This window comes from Eucalyptus grandis, chromosome 1 (genome assembly GCF_016545825.1).
Source record: "Eucalyptus grandis isolate ANBG69807.140 chromosome 1, ASM1654582v1, whole genome shotgun sequence".
Taxonomy (NCBI): Eukaryota; Viridiplantae; Streptophyta; class Magnoliopsida; order Myrtales; family Myrtaceae; genus Eucalyptus; species Eucalyptus grandis.
The window spans coordinates 48,669,563-48,696,701 of NC_052612.1; the positions used below are offsets into that span (position 1 = coordinate 48,669,563).

Here is a 27,139-nt window from a genome sequence, read left to right on the forward strand (position 1 = left end):
GAAGTTGGGAGCCCACTATTCGCAGCTGCGCCGTCATGCTATGGAAATTATGTGGAACCACGTGATTTTGTACGAACTATAGTGAAATTAATTTTTTCTACTACGTATCCATTTTACATACCAAGTTGCTTTGCATAATAGAAAGGTAACTAGTTAGGTCTAATATTACTAACAGATTAGTATAGTAAGAATTAATTTATACACAAAACTTGATACTCATGAAAATATCTAACAAGTACCTTTAGTAGGCCGTTCCAAAAATAACTTTTTTCACTGCAATTACTATATTTAGGATGTACATATTTTTAGCTAGCAATTGTATTAATCGGCTTGAACTATCGTATGTTTCTTTAAAGTAATCAAATCCAACCGTAGATAGTCTTCCATTTAAATACTATGATTGAAGATTCTCTTATATAGATTTTTGCTCAATGAATATCGAAATATAGAAAAAAAAAAAACGTGATCACTAGACTCTTTGTTGTGTCACATCAGCTAGTAATAGTGTCGCTTTTTCACCTTATCAATTATTTAGGCTCTAGCGACATCACTTATCTTTAGAAAATTTTCCGAATGAGGACAAACACATTCTAGAATTTTTACCGATTTACCAAGAAGATATATTAATTTTTTTTTTTTTTTTGGACAATAAGAAGATATATTAATTTATTTCCTTATTTTTATCTCAACTTTGTTGTGTCCCTATCTCATCACGTCATCACCTGTTTTATTCATGTGTCGTGGCACACCGTGAGGCCTTTAAACATCCTAACACGACTTTTTCTAACGCTTTGTTACCTCGACCATGATGGGCTCGGGACGTGACGCATGAAGGGGACAAGAGAGGGAATATCTGAATGGGAAAAGACGAAAACGTGCACCCGTATCGAACGGATGGCATGGTCATCTAGCGGACAGTGCTTTTTCTCGGGTCACATCCATTGGAAAACCTCCATGCCCTGCGAGGACGGCCAGAGCCGCCCAAATTCCAAATTATTAATTATTGACAGGGCCACCATCGCCATGAAAAGAAATTGATGGACTAACGATGACCGCGACGTGATGTAATAGCGGACGACGAGATCTTTGAGTCTATCTGTCCAAATCAGCTGGTCCAGGAGAGGAGATTTTCCAAAAACTAGGATAGCGAACTCGAGATTAGGATGGGGCCAGATGAAGAAAAATTACCATGGAATCAAATCAATCCAATTGTGATGCTATAAAACACATCTAGCTTTAGCTCAAAAGTTGTATGAGTCATTAGAGTTGAAGATTTATGGCTCAATTATGCCCACCCTTTTTTCACTCAATTTCAAGGTTTCATGTTTAATTTAATTCTTTTATGTACTAAAACTGTGTGACGTGATAGGTTATAGCTTTATGATTAATGGAAAAGAGTGATGTAATGTGATGATTATTCGATATATGTATGGTAATTTCACTTTTTTTCAATTCTTATTACTCTTTCAGATTTAACGTTTCTCAAATCCAAAACATCTAGATTAGTGCTTGTACTAATATCTTAACATAAACTTTTAATAATTTTTGAAATTTAAATTATTTATTGGTTTCAAAAGTGTAGGGAAATATATATAAATTAGAAGGTGCGACTATCAAGCACTGAAAAGGGAAGAAATATAGAAAGAAAAAGGGAACGCAAAAGCTTTCAGGAAGACTTTTGGTGTTGTTGATTCATGACTTCATCCCAATCCACGAGCACTGGCGCGCGACCAAATCTGATGACAATCTCCGGGCTTTTTCTGTTATGAAGAACTTTAAAACTACGAACAGAAAAAAATTTGTAACCGAATTTTCATTAGTGCCATCTTATAAACTACTGCACAAGATAGAAATATCAAGTTACGAGGCGGACCAAAACCGGCCGTGTAAATCAGCAGGCAATTATCGGCTGCATTTGGTTCGCCTCACATCAACTTCAGGCATTTGACCGAGAGGTTGGGTGCTTAATTCGAATGAAAAAAAATCATGTATTCAAATCACGATGTTTTCACCACTTGAGTGGAGTCTTATGCAATAAAACAGAACCAGGATTTACAGGCATTTGTTGAGCCAAACCAAAAGAATTTGTGCAGCAACAGCTCCCATTGAAAAAATTGCGAGTTTGTAGAGCAGGGAGACTCACAAGTTGAAAAGTCGTGTTACTTTCGGCAATACTTATCCTTGCCGTAGGACATCAGCAGATTTGTTCGAACACCACCTAAGTGATTTGGGCTCTCATAGACGTCCTTCTGGAAATTAGCTTTCAAATAAGATTAGAATTTTTGGAATTGTTGGGTTGGAAAGTTAAAGGAGATTGATTACGTCCTTAAATATTTGGTTTAGATTGGCCAGATTTTATGTTCAAATCATAGTGTCGCTAGCTCGCTCATATTAACCTTGGGGCCACTCTTGCCACTTATGCATGGAGCCTTGCCCGATACACATGGATGGTTGTTTGCATGTGCTGGTGGGAATTAGAGGGGAAAATAATTGTGAAGATGAACATAATGAAAGAAAGATGAAGAATGAACAAGAAACTTTTGGATTCACTTCTCTTTCTGTGTATTCAAGGCACAAAATGTTCATCTTAGAGAATGCTTCAATGGCTTGCTTTGTTTTTCTATATGTATTACATGAGCTCGATGAAGAAGAGCAAAACGGACTAAAGAATGGAAAAATTGACTAAAAACAGAAAGAAGAAACTGTTGTTTTAATATGTTAAACAAGCTAAAACTGAATAACAGTTTTTCAACAAAGAATCTTCTCTCTGAGTTGAACACGTGAAGCTTGAAATTTTCATCACCAACTTCGTGGCTTTCCCAGTCAATTGATTCTGATCAATATGCAGACACGTGGCTAGCAATGTCACTGACTTGCGTGCTTCACTTCCTCTGATCTTTTCCCCAGCAACAATACCTTCATTCTTTTCCTTTGTTAAAGCCGCAATGGATTGTGCAGAGTATGCTTGATTAGGCTGTGCTCTGATATTCTTAACATCCCCCGCAAATTGGGAAGGGGTAAGAATCCCATACCCAATTTGGTTCTAATAGTACAATGAGCGAAACGTGATAATGACTTGGTAAAAATGTTAGCAAACTGAAGATGACTCGGAACATATCGAACACTTAGCGATCCTGAGGAGACTTTTTCGTGAACAAAATGAAAATCAACTTCGATATGTTTGGTACGAACATATAGAATAGGATTAGCCGTAAGAGAGAAAGTAGATTTATTATCATAGAAGAAAAGTGTTAGTGATATGAGAGATATACCGATATCTCGTAGGACAAAGTTGATCTAGGTAAGATCAATAGTGGTGGATGCAAGTGCTCGATATTAAGCTTAAGCTTCTGTGGAAGAGCGGGATACAATAGGTTGTTTCTGTAACATTCCAAGCCCCACTGTGTAATATTGTCCGCTTTGGGTCACCCGCCTTGGCGCGGACGAACCGCCATCCCAGCCACGGTCTTTTCCCTCACAGTTTTAAAACGCGTTTACACAGATTAAAGGGACCAGAGTCTTTTCCCTCACGGTTTTAAAACTCATTTACACAGATTAGAGGGACCAAAACCAACATTCCAGATGTGGTCCCACACACGGTCGGGAATCGGCTCTGATACCACTTGTAACATCCCGGGCCCCACTGTGTAATATTGTCCGCTTTGGGTCACCCGCCCTGGTGCGGATGAACCGCCATCCTAGCTACGGTCTTTTCCCTCACGGCTTTAAAACGCGTTACACAAATTAGAGGGACCAAGGCCTTATAAGTTGACCAAGACCTCCCTCCCTAGGCGATGTGGGATAAGAGAGGAGGTTGTCACAGTTTCTTAGTTGACCATGAGAGAAGATTAGAGCCAAGATAGGTGTAGAATCCAATAGTGGAACGTCTGGTGTCAGCACAGCCAGCTCGATCAGCATCTAAGAATCCGTATAGAGCTATTGAACTATTAGAATGGATAAAAGTCCCAAGATGAGATGTTCCTTTAACATACCGAAGTACTCTTTTCAATTTATGAAAATCTCCAACTGTTGGCTACTACATTTTCTAACATAATAGGTTCGTTGCATAGTTTTAAACACCCATTTACAACCTATAACATTCATCTGGTTAGTTCTGGGAACTAGTAGCCATGTCTGATTTTCATGCAGAGCATCCATTTCATCCTTCATTGCTTTGAATCAACCTTCATCAACTAAGGCTGATTTAACTGATCGTGGTTCCAGAGGCACTTTATATTCAGCCAAACATGCATACTTGGGATTTGGCTTTATGATGCTAGATTTCAGTCGAGTCTGCATAGGATAAACATAATGAGTACCTTGAGAATTAGATGAAGAATTTTGTTGTGCTTGATTAATGATGATTTCAGCTGGTGCGACAGTTGTGGAAGGAAGAACCGGTTGCTCTTCTGTGCATAGGGTCTAAGACAGGGGTAACATGCACATCCAAAGACCCTTAGATGTTCATAGCTTGGCTGCTAGTGATGAATTTTGCTGTAAGGTGAGTCCAGTTGTAACTATGGTGTGGGAAGGATATTCACAATATAGTTAGCTGTCATGAAGGCATCTACCCAAAATTTCAATGGAACTCTAGAGTGATACAGCATAGCTAAGCCCAGTTCAACTATATGACGATGTTTCCTTTCTGAAATTCCATTATGTTCTGGTGTATGTGGACAAGAAAGATATTGTTTTATACCACAAGTCCGCAAATGATGCTAAAATATGTTGCTCGTTAACTCTCCTCCACCATCACAATGAAAAATTTTAATTTTATGATCAAATTGCTTCTCGACTAGTTTTTGAAATATGACAAAGATATCATAAGATTCTGACTTCAACTTCATTGGATAAATCCAACTATAACAGGAAAAATTGTCTACAAAGATGACATAGTACTTAAAGTTCTGAAAAGAGTTAACTGGTGAGGGACCCCAAATGTCGCAGTGTATCTTTTCTAAAGGAACAGTAGATGTGGAATCTAATAAGGGAAAAGGTAATGTTGTACTCTTTGCTACTTGACAACTTCTACATATAGTCAGAGTTTTTGTATTACAGTGAATCAATTTCTGATTCTGTAGATGCTTCACTGTTTTAGAGTTGGTGTGAGCTAATCTCTGGTGCCACACATCTTCTGCTACAGCTTTGTGTCTTTGAGTGAAGAATGCTTATGTAGTTTTTGAGTCCACTTGGTAGAGTCCTCTAACTTTCCTTCTGAGCATCATTGTTGTATTGGTGTGATTGTCTTTTATATAGACCCCGGTTTTATCAAAGACAAATGAATAAGGATAGTCATTTGTTAGTTTTGAAACTAAGAGAAGATTTTTCTTGATTTCAGGAACAATCAGTACATCATTTAGAGGTAATGAGCTATCTTCAGTATGTAACAGAGTATCACCAATATAAGCAATAGGTAGACATGAACCATTTCCTATCATGACTGTATCGGTTCCACTATACTTAGAGAAGTTATGAAGAATACCCGAATCTGCACTGATGTGAGTTGTTGCATCAGTATCTGGATACCACTCATTTCCTCTTGGATCCTCAAGATGCATTGTTGCTAATGCTGTTGGAATTTCTTCAGCCTGATATGAGTTATCAAATCGATACCAGTAACGAAGTGCATCATGTCCTGGACGTTTACAAATTTCGCACTCTAGACGAGCATTTTCTGTTGTTTTCTCATCTTGCAAGTATTTATTGAATGTTAAAGTCGAAGATGGATAAGATTTGATATCTTAATACCTTTGTGAGTAACTTGCATATGGTCGAAATCCCTGTCCAAATCCAGGCAAGTCATTTCTCTGCTTGAATTGCTGATCTACTTGATCTTGACTCAAGCTATTTGGCTTGTAGTTCTGACTTCTACCAAAATATCCATAACCACGACCCCTACTGTTAATTGCACGTCCTCGACCATAGTTACGTCCCCCTCGGTTGCTGCCTCTTTGACCTCCAAAATCGAAGTTCTGGGGAACATATTCTTCGTCAGAGTTCCCATTCTGTTGAATTTCAAATTTTCTTTGTCCAAAGTAGGCTAGATTAGGATTGTACTGGTTCGTCGAATAGCTCGCCTTGCTTCAAATCTTTTTAGTTGTGCTATTACTTCATCATATTTTGGTTGGGGTTTCAAGTAGTACATAGTGGTTTGAAAGTTTTCATATTCATATCCTATTCCTTCTAGAACACTAAACATTTTGGTTATCTCATCTACAAGCTTCCCGATCGCATTTAGTTGATCACAAATTGATTTGTATTCTCTGAGATAAACAGAAAGAGCTCGATCTCGTTTATGGCAAGCTTGTAGTTTTCCTCTCAGTTCAAATTCTCTAGCAACTGACTTTTGTGTAAAACGATTAAGAAGCGTTTGCCATATCTCATATGAAGTTTCTAAACCAATGATCAAGCTCAGGATGTTTTTAGATATAGCTCCACTAATCCATGATGATACAAGTTGATCCGTTCTTGTCCAATCTGTGTAATATGGATTTACTATTTCAGCTTCACAACCTTCAATTTCAACTTGTAATGTCCGAGGAGGTGATGGAGTTTCACCACTAATGAAGCCAAAAGGCTCTTGGCTTCGAAGAAATCTGTGGAACTGTGCTTGCCACAAAAGAAAATTGTCTTCAGCAAGCTTGATCGTGACGAAGTTGGAGATGTTAACATGTATTGGAAACGGGTATTTTTGTGTTCTTGCTGCCATTTTCATGTCCTCAAGACTTCGATGATGATGATAATGGTGATGCTACGATTGTATTCACAATTACCTGTTGAACTTACAAGATGGAGTCTTATGTGTGTCACCGATGATGCTCGGATCTAACAAAGAAGGACTAAGTAAGTGCAAAGCACTTTGAGATCTTCGAATCAACAAACACAGTAGAACAGAGAGATGCGATTAGCGAAGTTCGGGAGCTACTTCGATCTGCTGCGACTTCGGCACCTTTGATTGGATTTTGCGAGCGATTGATTGCTGGACTAGACTATCTAACAAAGATGATTGTTGGCTCTGATACCATGTGAAGATAAACAGAATGAAAGAAAGATGAAGAATGAACAAGAAACTTTTGGAGTCACTTCTCTTTCTGTGTATTCAAGGCACAAAATGTTCATCTCAGAGCATGCTTCAATGGCTTGCTCTGTTTTTCTATATGTATTAGATGAGCTCAATGAAGAAGAGCAAAATGGACTAAAGAACGGAAAAACTGACTAAAAACAGAAAGAAAAAACTGTTGTTTCAATTTGTTAAACAAGCTAAAACTGAATAACAGTTCTTCAGCAAAGAATCTTCTCTCTGAGTTGAACACGTGGAGCTTGAAATTTTCATCACCGACTTCGTGGCTTTCCCAGTCAATTGATTCTGATCATTATGCAAACGCGTGGCTGGCAATGTCCCTGACTTGCGTGCTTCACTTCCTCTGATCTTTTCCATAGCAGCAACACCTTCATTCTTTTCCTTCATTGAAGCTGCAATGGATTGTGCAGAGTATGCTTGATTAGGTTGCGCTCTGATATTCTTAACAAGAACATCAGCAGAAAGTAACATAACAACCTATGAAAAAGAGAGAAAAAGTAGGCTCTGTCTGTACACTGATTTTTCTGGATAAGGCATCGATCCATATGATATTGTCGTGTCACTAGAACAAATGTAATCCTGAAGCAGCAAGCCACCATGGAAGCTCTCCTCTTTACCTCAAAACCACCATCGCTCTCCACGAAACACTCCGCGTCGAATTCGCAACCATATCTCCATCTACGCACTCCTCCCCAATCTCTCCAAACCGCCGCCACCCTCCGCTGCTCATGCCACGGAAGCTCCACGCCAACGCCAAAGGATTCGCCGGCCAGGTGCCACCCCGGAAAGCCTGTCCCACCGCCGGAAGACCCGACACGACCAAAAGCAACTACGGCCGCGGTGAAGACGACGACGACGACGACCAGATCCCGCAGGTGGTGTTTGAGAGAATGATCGGGCGGATTCTGGTGTTCGTGGGCGTTCCGATGGCGGCGGGCATCGCGCTGCTTTCCGTCATGGGGGCAATCAAGGAGCGAGAGCTGCTGGACGTCCCTCGGTGGCTGCCGTTCCTGACGACGTTGGTGTGCTTCGGGGCGTCGGCGCTGGGGATCGCGTACGGGACGCTGTCGAGCAGCTGGGACCCGGATAAGTCCGGGTCGGCTCTCGGGTTGGATGAGGCCCAGAGGAATTGGGTCGAGATCTGGAAAGATAAAGGGCAAGCGTAGGAAGTTGGGAGCCCACTATTCGCAGTTGCCTTGTCACTTGTCATGCTATGGAAAGCATGTCAAACCACATGATTTTGTACGAACTATAGTGAGATTAATTTTTTCCACTACGTACCCATTTTACATACCAAGTTGCTTTGCGTAATAGAAAGGTAACTAGTTAGGTCTAATATTACTAATAGATTAGTACAGTAAGAATTAATTTTATACACAAAATTTGATACTCGTGAAAATATCACAACAAATATCTTTAGTAAGCCATTCCAAAATAACCGTTTTCGCTGCAATTGCTATTGCTATCTTTAGGATGTACATATTTTTAGCTAGCAACCGATAAACTTATTAATGGTCTTGAACTATCATACGTTTCTTTAGGGTAATCAAATCCAACTACACATAGTCTTCCATTAAAATACTATGATTAAAGATTCTCTTATATAGATTTTTTGCTCAAAGGACATCAAAACATAGAAAAAACACGATCACTAGACTCCTTGTGGCATCACACCAACAAGTAACGATGTCGCTTTTTCACCCGATCAATTATTTAGTGTTGCGACCTTCCCGAATTTTTTGAATGTGAATTACCTAAAGAAGGCTAATGGATTACTAAGTCCGAAAACTTGGCATGGACCCTCCAAAATCCTACCAATCGCGACTTAATAGAAATTAACTCATTTAAGCATGCAATTATATTCAATTTAGAGCCGTCACTAATCATTTAGGGTTGGTTAGAAACTCAAGTAAAGTATGGGAGAATACTTTACTATTGCGAACTAGAGATTCAATAGGTCCGGGGACATGGTTACGCTAAATTAGTTTAACGCCTTTTCGGTACCTTATATTTTAATTTTAAAAATATTTTGCAGGCAATATTGATTAATTTAAACTTAAGCTACTAACATGCAAATGATGATCATGCAGGTTCGCAATCAATAAAATAACATTCAAATAAAAAAATGCTAATAAAAATGCATGTCCTAAACATGATTTCTAAATGACATGACACTTAATTTTTCTTTTTCTTTTTAAAAAAAATTAATTATATGCAATCTTAATCTAAATTTAATATGCATGGATTTTACTTTAATGATATGTGAGATGCAAGTCATATGGTATGACTTAAACTTATCACTATATGTATGCGAGTCTAATTTATATAATCCTAAATATGCATGTCTTCTACGTGATATGGATGAATGGCATGATATTTCTACATGCATGCTTTTTTATGATTTTTTATGATGATTCATTTTTAATGCATGTATGCAAACTATGCTAAATAATGATGATATGAGATTAATTATGAATTAACCTATTAACTAACCAAGGAAATGATTTTTTTTTGTTTTTTTTTTTAATGACATAATGTTTTTTACTGAAAAGAAAGTAACTTAATGGTGCAATGATCATCTTTTAGCATTTTCCTTTTTAGCATAACATTTTTTTTTTCATCTTTTTGTTTTACTAAATGAAAATTGACTTAATCTAAAACTAATTAGACTAACTAAAGTGAATGATGTTCTAATTTATTTTAGGAATCAATTTAACTTAAACTATATTTTATCCTAAAAGCTATATAAAAATCAAGATATGCCAACATTATTTAAAATTAGCCCTAACAAAAATCACCCATCTAAAAGTATAATCTAAAAATTATAATCCTATAAATGCAATTCTAATTTACTAACCCTAAATGCTCTAATGCAATATTTAGATTTTTATGTACTTTTTGATTTTTTTTTTTATTTATTTTAATCTTTCCAAACAAGTAATTATTTTAAAAGAACGAAGATAAGAATTAAAATAACCGAAAAAATAATCCGTTATCTCACGAATTAAATTAACAATTATTTTAACTCTATAATGATTTAACAATTGAAATGCTATCAAAATTCCTAAAAATTAAAGTAATTAAAAAAATGACCCGACGTCTTACGGGTCAAATTAATAATTATCATAATTTGCGATAAGATACCTGCAGTTAATGCCTATGAGATTTATAAAAGAAAAGCACATCTCAATATTCTAAATTGAACAATAATAACAAAAGAAATAAAATAAAGAAAAACAAACTATCTAATTTGCTTTTCTCTTTTTCTTTTGTTTTTTTTTTTCTTTTCCCTTTGCTTCCAAAAGTGAAGCTCTGCAGCTCGTGCGGCTGGTCACCGAGGAGCCGACGGTCGGTTGCAGACGCGGGCAGCGAACGTGGAGCCGGCGATCGGGGGCCGCGAGCAACGAACGTGGAAGGCCGGGGTCGCAGCTGCTGGCGTCAGGTCGCGCGGCGGAACAGGAGCGGCGGTGCTGGTGCAGTGGGCCGCGGAGCGCTTCGTGGGTCCGAACGGTGGTGCGGCTGCAGGTGGAGCAGAGAGCAGATCTCCGGTGAAGCTGGGTAATGCTGATGCGGCGAGACAGAGCAGGGAACCGGCGACTGGGGGGGCGTCGGTGCAGAAGAAACGCCGGTGCGGTGGCAGGCGTGGAATCGGTGACTGTGGAGGCGTCGCTGGCGACGATCGACTCGGGCTTGCTGCTACGGCGGTGTTCGCACGATGGTGGTGCGGTTCGTCAATCGCTGCCGGTGCTTTAAGGTGCGATTGCTGGCGTCGCGGGACACGACGGTAGTTGGCAGAGCGACGAGTGGCGCTCGGTGGTAGGCAAAGACGCTCAAGTGGAGCGCGGATGCGGCTGTTGCAGGCGTCGGGCGCCGGGCGGACGTGGAGGTGATGGCGTCGCGCGCCGGCGGAGGTGCGGTCGCTGGACTCTGGGGCGGCAGCGCTTACGGGGACGTGCAGCGGCGGAGGTCCGGATGACCGGTCGAGCAGATGCGGACGGGGGAAGCTCTGGAGAAGATGAACAGTAGCTTTTTTTCCTCTTTTTTTTTTTGACCTTTTCTCTCTCTCCCCGTCACTCTCACGTCTTCTCCCTCTGCTCTCTTCCTTTTCACTTTACCTTTTGACTTTTCTCCCCTTTCTCTTCTCTCTCTACATTCCCTGCCCTCTCTCTTGACTTTTCCTTTTTTGTTTTCTTTTTCCCTCGACGAAGAAGGGGACTCCCCCGGGATTCCGAAACCTTTCTTGAAAAATGGAAGAAAAAAAAAGCCGCTTCATTAAGAAATTCAAAAATTAGATTAGAAAAGGGCCCTACTATGAAAAAAAAAAAAAAAAAAAGAAGTCTAGAATCTACACATTGATTCTTTTTTTTTCGCAATTTTTGTTGAACCGTATGCATCAAAAGATGCATGTACGGCTCTTAAGGGATATAAATTTTATCCTAATCAACCGATTTTATCGAGAAAGATTACTTTTTTTAGGCCAAGAAAGATTTGAAATTATTGAAGATCCGGCGATATTCACTCAACTTCTTCAACAAAGAAGTGGCTCCAAAATCATTTTTTTTCTTTTGAATTCATTTTTTTCAAAATTTCTCTATAATCAAATATTATTTTTTATTTTCTAAAAATTAAATTTAAATTAGATGTCAACATTTAGGCTTCGGTGATATCACTTATCTTTAGACAAACTTCAAAATAAGTATAAATACATTCTCGAATTTTTACCAATTTACCAAGAAGATATATTAATTCAATTCCTTATTTGTATCTCAATTTTGTTGTGATACATCCATGTCCCTATTTCATCACGTCATCACCTGTTTTATTCATGTGTCGTGGAACACCGTGAGGCCATGAAGGGCGTGTTTGGTAATGATTACATTCTGGGAGGCGATTCGATCGGAACGGTTCTTTTTTATTACATTCCTTAACCGATTCTAAGCATTTTAAGCCGTTTGGTAATTGTCCAAAATTTCGATTACGGAATAGTTGCGTTTGGTACCGTGTTCATTAATTACATTTCCAAATCAATTTCTTTTAATTTTTAAATAATTTTTTACTTTTTTTCCTTTGTTTTCTTTTATTTTTTTCATTTTTTCATTTTTTTCTTTTCATTTTTCAGTTTTTTTTTTTTCTTTTCTTTTTTTTTTTTCTTTTTTTTTCTTTTTCTCATCATCTTCTTCTTCTTCGACCTCACCTCACCCAGGAGCGTCCGCCCTCAGCCCCCTCGTCGCGGGCCCTCGTCGGCGGCGGGTGAGGCTCACCTAGCCCCACGAGGAGGCTCGGCCGAGCCAAATCGGCAAGGCCGGAGCCCCACCGTGGCCGAGGCCGACCTCGTCGGGGTTGGGCGAGGCTGCCGCCGCCACCGGCGGGCTGGGCGAGCCTCGCCCGGCCACCGGTGGGGGCCGGCGTCGCGAGGCTCGCCTAGCCCCCGCCCGGTCCCCGGGCTCGGCGGGCGGGCCTCGCTCGGCCGGCGGGCCTCGCTCGGCCGCGAGCCTCGCCCGGCCAGCGGCGAGGCCCGCTGGCCACCGGCGAGGCTCGGCCTCGCCGGATCTGGGAGGCCGAGCCTCGCCGGTGGCTGGGCTTGCCTCCCGGCGAGCCTCGGCGATGGCGGCGGGCGGCGGCGGCGGACGGTGGCGGTGCGATGGTGGATGGCGGTCACGAGATGGCTGAAGGAAGAAGAAAATTTATTGATTTTGATTCTCAAATCGTTAGAACAAGAATCAACTTTTTTTTTGATTCTTTCAATCGTCTGTTAGGGAACAAAAATTTATCGAACGCGATTTTAGGCGAAACTGATTCCGATAACAAAAAATCAGAATTTGACACTGTTTGAATGATTACCAAACAGGCCCTAAACATCCTATCACTTCGTTTAGGAAGTTTATCAATTTATTTCCCTATTTTTATCTCAACTTTCTCGCTTTTTCTAACACTCAGCTACCTGGATCATGACAGGTTCGGGACGTCACGTCATGAAAGGGACGAGAGAGAGAATATCTTAATGGTAAAAAGACGAAAACGTGCACCCGTATCGAATGGGATGGAGGATCATCTAGCGCAAAGTGATTTTATCAGGTCACGTCAAGTTGAAAACCTGCACGCCCTTCGAGGACAGCAACAGCCGCTCGAATTTTAAATGTCAATAATTTGCAGAGCCATCCTAGCCATGAAAAAGAATTTGATGGACTAACAATGATCGCGACGCGATGTAATAGCGAACGACAAGATCTTTGTGTCTATCTCTGCAAACCAGCCGGTCCAGAAGAGGAGATTTTCCAAAAGCTAGGATATCGAACTCGAGATTAGGATGGGGTCAGATGAAGAAAAATTACCATGGAATCAAATCAATCCAATTGTACTAGCTTAACTTAAAAATTGTATGACCCGCTGGAATTGAAGGGTTTGATTACGTGCACCCCCTTTCACTTGATTTCCGATTTTCATGTTTTTATTAAGCCTTCGACATAGTGAAACATTTTAACAATACGAGGTTATGGCTTCTTGACTAGTGTGAAAGAGTGCGCTTCAATATATCTTTAATATTTTGGCCTTTTTTTTTCTATTCTTATTGCTCTTTCGAATTTAACTTTTCTCGAACCTAAAATATCTATATTAGCGCTTGTACTAATCTCTCAACATAGACTTTTCTTAATTTTGTGAAAGTTAAACTTGTTATTGATTTCAAAAGTGGAGGGAAATATAATATAAATTAGAAGTCAAGCACTGAAAAGGGAAGAATTATAAAAAGAAAAAGCGAACACAAAAGCTTTCTGGAAGACTTTTGGTGCTGTTGATTCATGACTTCATCCCAATCCAGGAGCAGTAGCGCGTGACACAATCTGATGGTCATCTCGGGGTTTTTTCTGTCATGAAGAACTTTAAAACTACCAACGGAGAAATTTTTTATCCAATCTTTTAGTGATGCCATTTTGTAAACTACTGCACAAAATAGAAATATTAAGTTACGAGAAGGACCAAAACCGGCCGTGTAAATCAGCTGCAATTATCCGCCGTGTTTGGTCCGCTTCACATCAATTTCAGGCATTTGACTGAGGGTTGGGCGCTTAATTTGAACGAGAGGAATCTAATCACGATGTTTTCTTCACGTGAGTGGGGTCTTATCCAATAAATCTGAACTAGGATTTACAAGCATCTGCAAAGTCGAACCAAAAGAAATCGTGGAGCAACAGCTCCAATTGAAAAATTTGTGGGTTTGTAGAGCAGCGAGACTGTCAAGTTAAGAAGTCGTGTTACTTTCGACAATGTTTATCCTTGCCGTAGGACATCAGCAGATTTGTCAGGACACTACCTAAATGATTTGGGCTCTCATAGATGTTCTTCTAGAAACTAGCTTTCAAATAAGATGAGAATTTTCGGAATTGTTGGGTTGGAAAGGTTAAGGAGATTGATTGTGTCCTTAAACATTTGGTTTACAGCGAGCAGATTTTATGTTCAAATAATAGTGTCGCTAGCTTGCTTGTATTAACCTTGAGACCACTCTTGCCACTTACGCATGGGGCCTTGCCCGATACGCATGGATGGGTGTTTGTTTGTGCTCGTGAGAAATAGACGAACGGCAAACTTTCGATATCACGTCTCATCAAAGAATAAAGAAAGTATAGGGTCAATTATGACTTACAAGATTTATTTTTTCAAAGGAAAGCAACAAGGTACAAGTCAATAGTATACCATCCATCATCAAATTAATCACGCCTTCAAAATTTAGAACTTTCATGACAATTATGTGAAAAAAAAAATGATCGACTAGATGATTATAAATATTTCCTTCTTTTATTTGGCTATTGTCAGATATCTCAGGTTGGTCAAGCCCCTAAAATGAGGATTGAACTCCCTACCTCCCGATCCAAATTGGATGGGTAACAAAAGGGCTGATCATTTAGATTACTTTAGCAAGCTGGTGATGACATAAACTATTTTTCTTTATTGCGGTTCTGATAAAAAATCTAAGCTATCGGATACTAATAAGTAAGAATCTGTAAAATGCGATTTGCAATACAATGGAATATGCACAATTGGACATTTGAATACAAATTTGCTTTTGGAACTATTGATTCAAGCATCCCAATACTATATCATACATAGGATTTTTCAAAGCTCCAACCTTGATTGCGTCCAATTATTCCACTATCTTATTGGTTAAACAGAGATATGTCAAACCGTCCATATTGTCATCAAACGCTGGATTTTTCTGACCATCTAGATTTTTCTAAGAAGCTTTGTGTAATCTCCAAAATATCTCGCCCGGCGCTTGGCTTGGTTTGACCAAAAAAAGGAAAATCTTGATATCTCCCCTTGTTATTCTAACGAAAACTACATATTTACTATTTTTTTTTTTCTTCTTCTTTCTTAATTTTGGTATCATTTTTATATTTCTTAGTTCTCAAACCTAATTGATTATTGACTTCTTCTTCTTTCTTACCTATTTTGGTATCATTTGTTATATTTCTTAGTCAAATTCTCAAACCTAATTGATTATTAACTAGGGCAGAACCAAGACTTCTTCTTTTTACCTATTTTGGTATCATTTGTTATATTTCTTAGTCAAATTCTCAAACCTAATTGATTATTGACTAGGGCAGAACCAAGACATTGGCAATGATGACCATGTCGAACTCTTATCATATCAATTTTAAGCATTCGACTGGGAGGTTGAGTGTTGATTCGCATGATTAAGATTCCATATTCAAATCATGATATCTCTGATATTTAAGTGGAGTCTTATCTAATAAATGTGCGCGTCCTTACATGCATCTATGGAGTTAGAACCGAAACAATTTGTGCAAAAACAGCTCCAATTCCAAAATTGTGAGTTTGTAGTGCAGTGAGACCCTCAAATTGAAAGTCCGGTCGGCATGCTTATCCATGCCAGTGGAGCAGGTTTGTTTGGACAATGCCCTAAATGATGTGGGCTCTCATGGACGTCTTTCTAGCTTTCAAAGATTAAATGAGATGAGAATGATTGGAAGTGTCGGGTGGGAACCCAAAGGGATTAGCTGAGTGGCTAAAGGTTTGGTTTAGATGGGGCAAATTCTATGTTCAAATCGTAGCGTCGTTCATTCATATCAGCCTTACGAAGCCATGCCTGCCAATTGTTGGTTGAGTCGTACCTAATGCAAGTGGGCAGGTGATTTGTATGTATCCGTGGGAATTAGTCGAACGGTAAAATTTGGATATTCTATGCTATCAAAACAAAAATGAAGAACCAAAGTATCAAGTCAGTTACGACTTACATGATTTATCTTTTCAAAGGAAAGGGACGAGGTACAAATCGATAGTATACCATCCATCATCATATTAATCAAGGCTCTCAAACTTTTAAAGTTTTTATGTCAATAATGTAAGTAAAACAGAGACGTGTGATTGACCGGGCGATAATTAATATATCATTTTTTTTTTTTTTGTGCTGTTGCTAGCTATCACTGGCCAACTAGCCCCACTCCCGAACCCCAAAGATGGGCGTCGAATTCCCTACCTCCTCCATCCAAATCGAATTCGCCGCCAGTAGCTAATAATTTAGATTACGTTATCATGCTAGTGGCGGCATAAACTATTTTTTCTCTATTATGATTCTATCAGAAAGTTAAGCTCTAGGATGACGACAAGCATTCTCAGTATAATTCCATTCACAAAAATGTAATATTTTTTGGTTGGATAATCGTTTTGGGTTTGGAGCAATTGATCCAAACAACCAGATACTATTGTACCTAGCATTTTTCAAAGCTCCAACCCTGATTACGGAAGCTTAGATGGTGAAAGCATTGTGACATTCCAGCTAAACACAAAGGAGCTATTTTCAAGCGTGCCTGCGATTATTCCACTATTTTATTGCTTGGGTAGAAAAATGTCAAGCCGTCCATAAAATTATCTCGTGCAACATTTTCAAATGAGCTTGCGTAATCTTTGAAATACCTCGCGCAGTGCCTGGCAATTTGAGTCGTGCTTTGCCCGTTCCGACAAAAGGAGACAGTCGAGTTGTGTTACGTGTCGGAACCTGGTTTGAACCAAAAAAGAAAATCTAGGAACGGCAAGTTCTCTGTGGCTCAGATTTTTTGTTTAATTTCTAATTTTTCTGGGGCACATGCTCGAACTCAAGCGACCACCGAATTGGGCAGAACCGAGACATCGCCAATGATGACAATGTTCGGGTGGAGCATCGATGCCTGGTTGTAACTTAGGTTACGTCTGGCTTGCGGGGAGTCAGATCTGAGAACGTTGAATTTGTGTTCTTTGGTCACTGCCCTGTCGCCCTTTGTCAGGCGCGAGAGAGATTCGAGTGAAAAACCCTTTGCCTTTTTCATATTGGGGAGGAGGAGGGCTCGCGGCAGTTTCTTCTTCTTTCTTCTTTTTTTGTCCGGTTCGCACGGTTACAAGATCCCAACTCTCGATCCGATGCGCACTGATTGATTCACAGGAAATATGGAAATTAACTTATGCGAAAATTCTGCCCGTCCTAAGCATCGAATCTAATAATTTAAAGAATCAAATCACGTCCGCTTCTGCATGCTCTATCACTGTATAGCGAGTCTTTGGAAGAGTACAAAAGAGCCGGTGAGCTCCAAGTCCCCAGCAAAGCAAAAGAGGAAGAAAGATTGAATCGAGAGAAGCATATTCCTTGAAAGCAAAATCCGAGATCACTCAAGATACTCAATTAGACATAAAAGAACGACCAACCCCAGAATTTCACACACCTATGTACAGACGAACTTTAAGCTATAATAATCTTCAGCAGAAGCGGTGAAGATAACTATCAGACGCTTGACCCGATTTCAGTATGTTCTCTCTTGCCAAATCTACTCATTTTATGCAGAAGATCTGAGCAAAACGTCGAATCAGCAGATGACGCAGCTATTTGGATATTCTTCTGTGCTATAGTTTCGATAGTAGTATGGGTGTGGTGGAGGAGGCTGATAATAGAATGGAAGCGGGGCGACTTTTGCCGAGTCTTTGCCGCCCTTGTCACCTTCCTTCTTCTTATCCGGATCGTCTTTCTTGTCGCCGTCCTTCTTCTGAGCATCTTTGGCCGGTCCGACCGAGATTATGTCCGTGATAAACACCTTCCTCAGCTTCCCCACGAGCTCCACCGGATCCACAGTTCCCGCCACCGTCAGCTTCTGATCCTTCAAGTTTATGTCGATCGAATCGACCCCTGCACATATGCAGCGAAATTCAGATCCCGTTTCGACTCGGATTTCTCAACTGCATAAAATTAAGACGTTCTTTTTGTGAAAGTAGAGCGACAGGGGTGAGAAGAAAGCTTGGTCTGATTGATACCTGCAAATCCGGAGACTATCTTCATGGCCTTCCTCTTTTCCTTGTTGTTGTGCACATCCAGCTTCAACACCGCTTTCTGACTCGTCATCAAAACAAGAAGCAGAGCAACGTAAAGATGAATCCCTTTTAGCCCAACAAGGACCGCTTTCTCTACAACCAGTATAAGCAAAAGCGCTAAATCGCGAAAGGAAGGTTGAAGGGAATAGAAATTAGATACTCGATCGAGAATACACTACGGAAACGCCTGAGGGCGAGAGCTCACCTGCATGGTTCTGTAAGTGTGTTGAATTTGACAGGACTGATGTTTGTATCTTTCAAGAAAATGAAAAGCTCAAAGAGAAAGGGCTCAGAATTCTGCTGGCTTTTTCTCTTCTCTTCTCGTATAATTAGAGAGAGAAAGAGAAGTGAAGAAGTCGAGCAGAGTAAGACGCGATGAGTGTGAACGATGAGAAGTCGAGGGGGAACGATGCGGAGTTCGAGTGGTTATAAGGGGTGGAGTCAACCCAAGTCAACTTCGCCTTGGTCAAAGGTACGCAACTGAGCATTTAGGCTCGCGGTCTGAACGCTGTCGTTTCAATCCCATTTTGTCCCTCTTTCGCAGGTTTCGGAGAAGCTGCCTGGAGCCAAACATCGCCCCGGGGCCGGTGGAGGTACGTGGAGAGACGTGGCTTAGGGGGCACGAAGCCCAGTCAATATCAAAGTGGGGTCGGGTTTGAAAAAAAACAGGAGTGCGCTGTTTTGATGGGCCAGCGAAGATTCGGTGGAAAAACGGTACAAGGAAGCTCTTGGGTTTGGTTCGGATGGGGGATTTTGATTGCGGCAACCCACCTTCCGGCGCTTGCACCGTCGTTCCAATCTCCAAACGCCATGGCTAGGGGTGAACATGGTCTCGGAATTGGGCTGGTCGCTTGGCTTCGCTCGCTCGCTCGCTATGATTCGCGTTGAATGGTCCTTATAGATTGAGACTCGAAAGATTTGAGCTTGGAGCGTTCGTGGTCCATTAGATCCACCGTCCCTTAAAATGGATTGTAAGGAGCTCCATTTCTATTGTTCAAAGACTTATGACGAGCACCTCTTTTATTGGGAAATATTGTAAAAGTAGAATGTTTAATGCCCTCTAGGTAAAGCAAAATGTTGAGGTGACGTGTGAAAGAGTTGACGCATGACTTTAATTTTCCTGTATGGATGTACTAACATGTAATATGGACTGATATAATCTTTTGATCATTTTAATTGGATTTTAGGATTATAGGACTTCTTGGTCTTATTTCATGATTACAAGAGTTTTGTTGATATTGGACTTGATGACCCTCGCCCAAAAAAAAAAAAAAAAAAAAAAAAAAAAAAAACTTGACATATTTGGTGGAATCATATGAGACTCGACTTGTTCTTAGTTACTTTAGTTATGTTTAGTCGATTACGGATAATAGATTCTTAGGGAAAAAAAGGGGTTTCAATTGACACAAGACAAAGCATGGGCAATTTTTGGCTTATTTGACTATCTGTTCAAATCCTTTAAATTTTGGTTGGGTGGGCTGAGAGATTATGTGGGATTATTATGAATTGTTCTAAAATTTTTACTTATTATATAAATGGGTGATTTAATATATAAATATCCTAACCAAATCGGATCCAATCTCTTTTGCTTTTGACCTTTCACAAAGGTCACTTTCATGGCGCAAAAGGCTTCGTCTCCACTAACAATGGCTGACGCTTGTTCTTGCCGCTTTATAAGGATGATCATTGAAGTTCCCCCCCTCCCGTTTAGTCTTTTAGTGGATGCGCCTCTTTTGAAAAAATACTGCCTTGGGCTTCAAGTTTCGGAGTTACATTATGTATCTTTCGTATAAACGACAATAGAATCATTACTTCATACGACGACGATCAGATAAAGACTAAGATCAAGTGGGCCCATGCGTTCGCGTTTATCTATCTATCTATCTATCATAGGAGTAGACATATATTTTATCTGAACATTTTGTTAATGTAAGAAAGAAGTTCCAGTTATTTGTGAGGTCAATCGTATCCACGTATGATAGGGGAAAGTACCAACAAAATCTAAAAATATTTACATTGATACTAATTTAGTTGTAATGAATTTAATTCTAAACTTTTTGCTTTTTTGCTAATTGATATTGGTGGAAATCACCGACAAATATGTCAATCGTCTTACGTGGTACAATTAATGTTAATGTAGACAAAATATTTAGAACTAAATTGATCTTATTAAAAGGTCTAAAATTGAATTGATAATAAAACAATAGGTGTATAAATTTTAGTACTTTTTCTGTATATGATATTATCCATAAGTCAAGCGGGTTGGGTATATTATTTACTCAAACACGATACACTGTCGAGTTGGTCCGTAGTTATCCATAGTTAGTCCGTAGTCCATGCACATTTCATGAGTAGGCAACTTGGTTATCGTTCGATGTTGCTGGACGGTGGATCCCGTTCCACGTGTAGGCTCTATCTCTCTCGATCCGGTAGCAAATTCTAACTACCCAAGAGATGGAGAAGCAATGAAAACGCCTCGCGCGGTAGAAGATTGTCACCCGATGTTAGTTCCAGAACAGAGACTTAGAGAATAGCAGCACGTCACGGGGCCTGATTTTTTAGTACGCAAGGGAAAATGACATAAATCATAGAATAAGCCTAACTTGCTCCCACCATCCCGAGCCAAACTGTTGATTTGTGTACCGGTGGGGAAAACTACATTTCCATCTATCATAAAACGACACGGGCGCACCTAAACTATAGTGAATCACGTTTAGAATTGAATCTCACATGTGCATCATGAGAGCTTTACTCGCCAAAATCGGAACTTTTCCCAATAAAAATCCAGTTTAGCAAATTGGTCAGAGGTCTCAGTTCCCCTTATGTACTCCAACTCTCTCTTTGTTTGGCGAGGAAGGTGTGTCGGTCCTTTTTGACCTGTTAGAATTAGGAAATTCGGCCTCCACGACAATAATTGACACAATCTAGAATACCGGGTCACACACGATGTCCAAAATTTCAACAATTTCGTAACCCAAAAGCTAAAGACCGAAAGAAAACATACGTCACATTTTTTCTCAATGGATCAATCAAACACGAGTGAGGTCGTTGACCCGTCACACATCATCAATTTCTCGAGCGGGCTCATCGATATTTTATATTAGAGCTTAAGAATTGAACCCGCACTACCACGTTCATATTAATTTCTCTTAGCTTTTAATTTTATCACTGTACATAGCTTCCATACTATTGGGGCGACAGAAAAGCATGAACAGGCAAGGTCCGAGAGCCACCCCAATGAAGATCTTGGGGGGGCAGTGCTCCCGAAATGCTAGGGAATTTTTATAGTTTGGACCGTATTAACTATCTTAGTATATAGTCTTTTTCTTTTCCTTTTTTTTTGTAGTTGAGAGTTGCAATAGAGAGGTAAGATATACTGATTGTGGTGGAATCATCTACTAAATGTAATCCTAATTTAAAGGAGAACCAAGATAAACCTTACATTTTATATATCTTTTTCGCCTTAACCTTCTATTTCCGTGTTTGTGTAGCTCATCCTAATACACACATGAACGAGATAAGGTAGAATCTTAGGACTGTGGTTGAGCATGAAGACAAAAAAGGAACTGTGTATCGACGGCTATTGCCAAGAGTTTTCCTAGGTCAATTTCATATACCAACACTGCCCAGAAGGACATGGCATAACCCTAATGTTTTTCCAAATCTCAACTCTATGATTGGACTTTGATGAGACAAAATTCTAATATGGTCCATCCATGTGATATAGCAATGGAAGTGATAATCAGCTCATGAACATTTGCATGAGATACCACCTTTTTCATATGTGGAAAAATTGACGTTGTTTTGAAGGGAGAAGGGGTGAATTGTCAAATGAATCCGAAAGGTGCCAAGAGAATCCAGAGATTTGCTATCTTGGATAACTTAAATGTTTCATGATGTCCAGAGCAACTCAACTTTTTTGGACGTTTACCTTTGAACTATTCTCTTCTAATTTGGACATGAATTGTCTATAGATAAAGATCCTCTACTCCCGTTGGTATCTCCATCCGTTCCATATCGACCGAAATCATTAAGTACTTGCAAAATGATCGAGAGCTATTGAGACACTGATGGAGACACTCAGTGGGGCCAAAGAATTCCTTACTTAGGTATATCTAGGACCGGTTCATCCCTTGATTAGCGATGCGTGGTACACTTTCTACAGAAAATAGATTAATCAAATGGCATACGCAAGTCTATCCTATCATTTGTCGTGCGATGCGGGGCTGGAAGATAGAGACCGCTGTTTTGTTGCAGTTGACCTTGATTCTCGAAGACTTGTTGACTGGACTTGTGAAGTGTCCTGAGCTGTTTCTGCTTCTAAACGTGCTTAAGCTTCCAAGCATGCAAATATTTATACATCTATCTCATGCATAAAATTTTCATAATTTTTTGCTAGGAATTTTTTTATACTTTTCCCAACTAATCTGATGACCATCACAGGTGTGTTTCTCTAATGAAGAACTTTAAAATTATGAGCAGAGAAAAATTTTGTGATTTCTGCGCAAAATGGAATTACTAACAAGAAGGGCCAAAACTGGTCATGTAAAATCAGTTCGTACTATTAGCCAATAGAATTCTATCATATCAATTTCGAGCGTTTGACTAACAGGTTAAATACTTAATTTGAACGAGAAGGATCATATATTCAAATCACATCGTCTCTCTCTTGTAAGTGAAGTCTTATCTAATAGATGTTAAGATAGGTTTGTGTGCATCCATGAAATTGAATTAGAAGAATATGTGCAACAACAGCTCTAACCGGAATACTATAACTTCATAGCGTAGCAAGACACTATAGTTGAAAAGTCCTGTTCATTTCCGGCATGTTATTCATGTGGCTAGTGGACCTATTAAACGGGTGCGCCGGGTCGGGTTTGGGTTGGGTCATACATGGTTCGACCCAAATCAACCCATTTATGACCTAACTATCGTAGTGCAAATCTTTTTACCCATACCCAACCCAATCCCTCCTCGACTCATATACGACTCATTTAACTAAACCTAAGAAATCTTTTTTCTTATGATTTTTTTTTAAATGGTATTACTAAAATACTTTGATGCAATATGAATTTAATGGATAATTTTTATAATTTTTTAAAATTGAATTTTTAAATTTTATTTTATTTTTAAAAATCGAATTTTAATTATTTTATTTTTATTTTTTAAGAATATAACTTTTATTTTTCTTTTTCTTCTTCTCTAGCTGGTTGTCCGATTGGTCGCCATGACGACGGTTGGCGACCGGCCATAAGCGAGCCTCCAACTCGCTAGGCTCGCTTGACATTCGCGAGCTCGGCGAACTCGAGGCTTGCTAGATCGGCGAGGCTTGAGCCTCACCCAACACTTGCGAGCTTGAGTCTTGCAAAGACGTCGACGAGGCCTTTGCCTCGCCAGATCCAGCCAACTTGAGCTCGCCCGATGCCAGCAGTCTCGAGCCTTGCTTGGCTGGTCTCCAATCGTTGCCGTGCCGGCCGCTAGCTAAGGAAGGAGGAAGAAGAAAGAAAAAAGAAAAGAAAAAGAAAATTGAAATGTAAAAAATAAATATAATTTCAATTTTTATAAAAAAAATATTTTTATAAAGTTAAAGAGGGAAGAGAGAGATTGTGAGGCTTTAGTTGAAAGTGAACTCAAGTCTAACCCATTTATGACCTATTTATCTTAAACCTTCAATTTTTAAACCCATTTAACTAATTTTTTTTAAAAAAAAAATAATCCATACATGACCCCAATTATGATTTAAATGGATCATATATGGGTCTAAGACCCATTTTGCCACCTCTGGCGACCGGACATCAGCACATTTGTTTGGACACTACCTAAATGATTTGGGCTCCCATAGACGTCCTTCTAGAAGCTACTTTTGGATGGGTAACCAGCTGGCTGATTATTTAGATTAAGTTAGCATGCTAGTGGCGGCATAAACTATATATATATATATATATATATAAAATTATGGCTCTAATCAGAAAGCTTAGCTCCAAGATATAGGTAGATATGATCCGTAAATTTTGGTTTACGAAACGAATGGAATATTCAGCGATAGCCGTTTGAACAGGCATCATTTTGCGTTTGGAGCTATTGATCCAACCAACCAAATACCATCACACATAGCATTGATCAAAGCCCCCAACACTAAATACAGAAGCTAGATGGCGAAAGCATCATGACATTCCAGCAAAATACAAAGGAGACATATTCTAATAGAAGCAAATTGCGTCCTATTATTCCGCTTTCTTGTTGCTTGAATATGTCAAACCGTCCATATGGTTATCTCGTGCTATATTTTCAAAGAAGCTTGAGAAATCTTGGAAACATCTTGCTCTGTGCTTGGCCATTTAAGTCATGCTTTGCCTATCAAGAGCAAGAAGAGAGGCGTGTTTCCTTACACACTAGTTTGACAAATGAAGAAAATCTTGAGCTCTTTCGTAATTTGTAACTTGCTATCCTCTAACCCAACAAGCAAAATTTATCTTCGTTGAAAGAATGATTCATTCGTATCAACATGAGAGTTCAATTTATTGCCAGAATTCATATTGTATATTTATATTTAAAAGAAAGAGGTTGATCTCCTTACTTCTCTCATAAATCATGATACAATCTTCTTCCTACTCAGTCCCCTTTATACTAACGAAATCAACATGACTATTTTTTACGTCAATTTCTGTTGAAGCCCCAATTTTCTCGTTTTATTTATTTATTCATTTATTTCTTTGTCACATGCTCAAACTCAAGTGACCATTGACTTCGGCAGAACCAAGACATCGGCAGTGATGACAGCGTTCAACTGAGCATTGATGACCAGATATAACCTAGGTTGCATCTGCTCTGCGGGGAAACCCATCTTTTAACTTAGGATTACACGTTTTTTTTTTCTTTTTCACTGGATTCTCGCGTAGCATGGACTACAGGCCAATTAGCAATATGTGGCCCTTTTAATCAGGAGCGAGAGATTCAAGTTAAAAAAGCCTTCTTTTTGACATTGGGGAGAGGAGGGCCCGCAGCAAATTTCTTTTTGTTTTTGGCCCAATTTGCACGGTTTTAAGATTCCAACTCTCGATCCAACGCACTGATTGATTCACTGAATGATCGAAATTAGTTTATGCGAAAGCTCTGCCCGTCCTAATCACCAGATATAATTACTCAAAATAACAAATCGTGACTGCTTTTGTCTGCTGTATAACTGTACTGTACAGCGAGTCTTTGGAGTCCAAACCTGCGGGTGAGCCCCTAGTCCCCGAAGAAGAAGCAGAAGAAGGAGAAGGACAGATTGCAACGAGAAAAGGGTATTCCTTAGAGAAAAATCACAGTACACTCAAAATTCTTAGTTAAACATCAAAGGACAATCAGGCCTAGAGTTTGATATGCTTATGTACACGCAAGGACTCTAAACCGTAATAATTTTTAGCTGAAGCGGTAAAGAATAGTTATCAGAGACTTGACCCAGATTTCAAGCTCTTCTCTTCTGCCAAATCTACTTATTCCATGCAAAAGATCTGAGCAAAACGTCCCGTCAGCAGATGACGCAGCCATTCGGATCCTCTTCTATGCTTACGTATCCTCCACAGGAGTACATGGGTGGCGGGGGAAGAGGGTGATGATACACGGGGAAGTACGAGTATGGTGGAGGAAAAGGTCTATAAAAACCGTGCGGAAACGGGTAGAGTATGGGCTGATCAGGCTTTGGGTCTTTCGGCTTGCTCTTGTCAGCGTCCTTCTTCTCGTCCGGATTGCCTTTCTTGCTTTCGTCCTTCTTTGGAGGCTCTTTGGCCGGTCCGACCGAGACTATCTCCGCAGAAAACTGCTTCCTCAGCTTCTCCGCTAGCTTCACCGGATCCATAGCTCCGGCCACCGTCAGCTTCTGGTCCTTCATGTTCATGTCAATCGACTCGATCCCTGCACATAAGCAGCGAGGTTCACACTCTGTTTTGACTGGGTTAACTGCAGAATTTAAGATCTGGGTTTTGTTCTTTTTGTAGAAATAGAGAGAGGTGAGGAAAAAGGTTGATCTGATTGATACCTGCAAATCCAGAGGCTATCCTCATGGCCTTCTGCTTCTCCTTGTCACTGTGCAAATGCAGCTTGAACACCGTTTTCTGACTCTGTCATCAAAACAAAAAGCAGAGCAACGTAAAAACGAACTCTTTTTAGCCCAACAAGGATCGCTTTCTCTTCAACCAGTATAAGCAAAAGCGCTAAATCGCAGAAGGAAGGTTAAAGGGAATAGAAATTAGATACTCGATCGAGAATATACTACGGAAACGCCCGATGGCGAGAGCTCACCTGCATGGTTTTGCAAGTGTGTTGAATTTCACAAAACTGATTCTCGTATCTTTCAAGAAAATGGAAATCTCAAAGAGAAAGGGCTCAGAACCCTGCTGGCTTTTTCTCTTCTCTTCTCGTATAATTAGAGAGAGAAAGAGAAGTGAAGAAGTCGAGCAAAGGAAGACGCAACTGAGTGTGAATGATGAGAAATCTCGGGGGAACGATGCTGGTTATATAGGGGCGGAGTCAACCTAAGTCAACCTCGCCTCAGTCAAAGGTACCCAAATGAGCACTAAGGTTCGCGGTCTGAACCCATCTTACCCGACGGTCTGTGTGGTCCGTAAAGGCAAAAGAAGTTGGCCCTTTTCGCAGGCTTCGGAGAAGCTGCCTGTAGAAAAACATCGCCCCAGGGCGCCGGGCGGTACGTGGAGAGACGTGGCTCAC

At 40.0% G+C, this 27,139-nt stretch overlaps 3 protein-coding genes across 4 annotated transcripts; 1 reads left to right on the top strand and 2 right to left on the bottom strand.

Moving 5' to 3' along the window:
* Nucleotides 1-6,470: 6,470 nt before the first annotated feature.
* LOC104448260 (uncharacterized protein PAM68-like) lies at nt 6,471-8,354 on the top strand. The gene has a single exon (XM_018860144.2). The coding sequence runs from the start codon at nt 7,810-7,812 to the stop codon at nt 8,245-8,247; it is 438 nt and encodes a 145-aa protein (XP_018715689.2). The 5' UTR covers nt 6,471-7,809; the 3' UTR covers nt 8,248-8,354.
* A 9,331-nt stretch (nt 8,355-17,685) lies between these two features.
* Nucleotides 17,686-18,840, bottom strand: LOC104448272 (heavy metal-associated isoprenylated plant protein 39). Of its 2 annotated transcripts, none has more exons than XM_039306224.1 (3): nt 18,636-18,840; nt 18,374-18,521; nt 17,686-18,248 (listed from the first exon to the last, which is right to left on the bottom strand). In XM_039306224.1, exons 1-3 carry the CDS (start codon nt 18,639-18,641, stop codon nt 17,932-17,934), a joined length of 471 nt encoding a protein of 156 aa, XP_039162158.1. In that variant the 5' UTR covers nt 18,642-18,840; the 3' UTR covers nt 17,686-17,931. The 2 variants fall into 2 exon arrangements, with proteins under 2 accessions (XP_039162158.1, XP_010060392.1); XM_010062090.3 differs by having other exon boundaries at nt 18,374-18,449; nt 18,636-18,839.
* A 6,860-nt stretch (nt 18,841-25,700) lies between these two features.
* Nucleotides 25,701-26,903, bottom strand: LOC104448288 (heavy metal-associated isoprenylated plant protein 39). Its single transcript, XM_010062096.3, has 3 exons — nt 26,714-26,903; nt 26,451-26,532; nt 25,701-26,326 (listed from the first exon to the last, which is right to left on the bottom strand). Exons 1-3 carry the CDS (start codon nt 26,717-26,719, stop codon nt 25,944-25,946), a joined length of 471 nt encoding a protein of 156 aa, XP_010060398.1. The 5' UTR covers nt 26,720-26,903; the 3' UTR covers nt 25,701-25,943.
* Between the last annotated feature and the right edge of the window lie 236 nt (nt 26,904-27,139).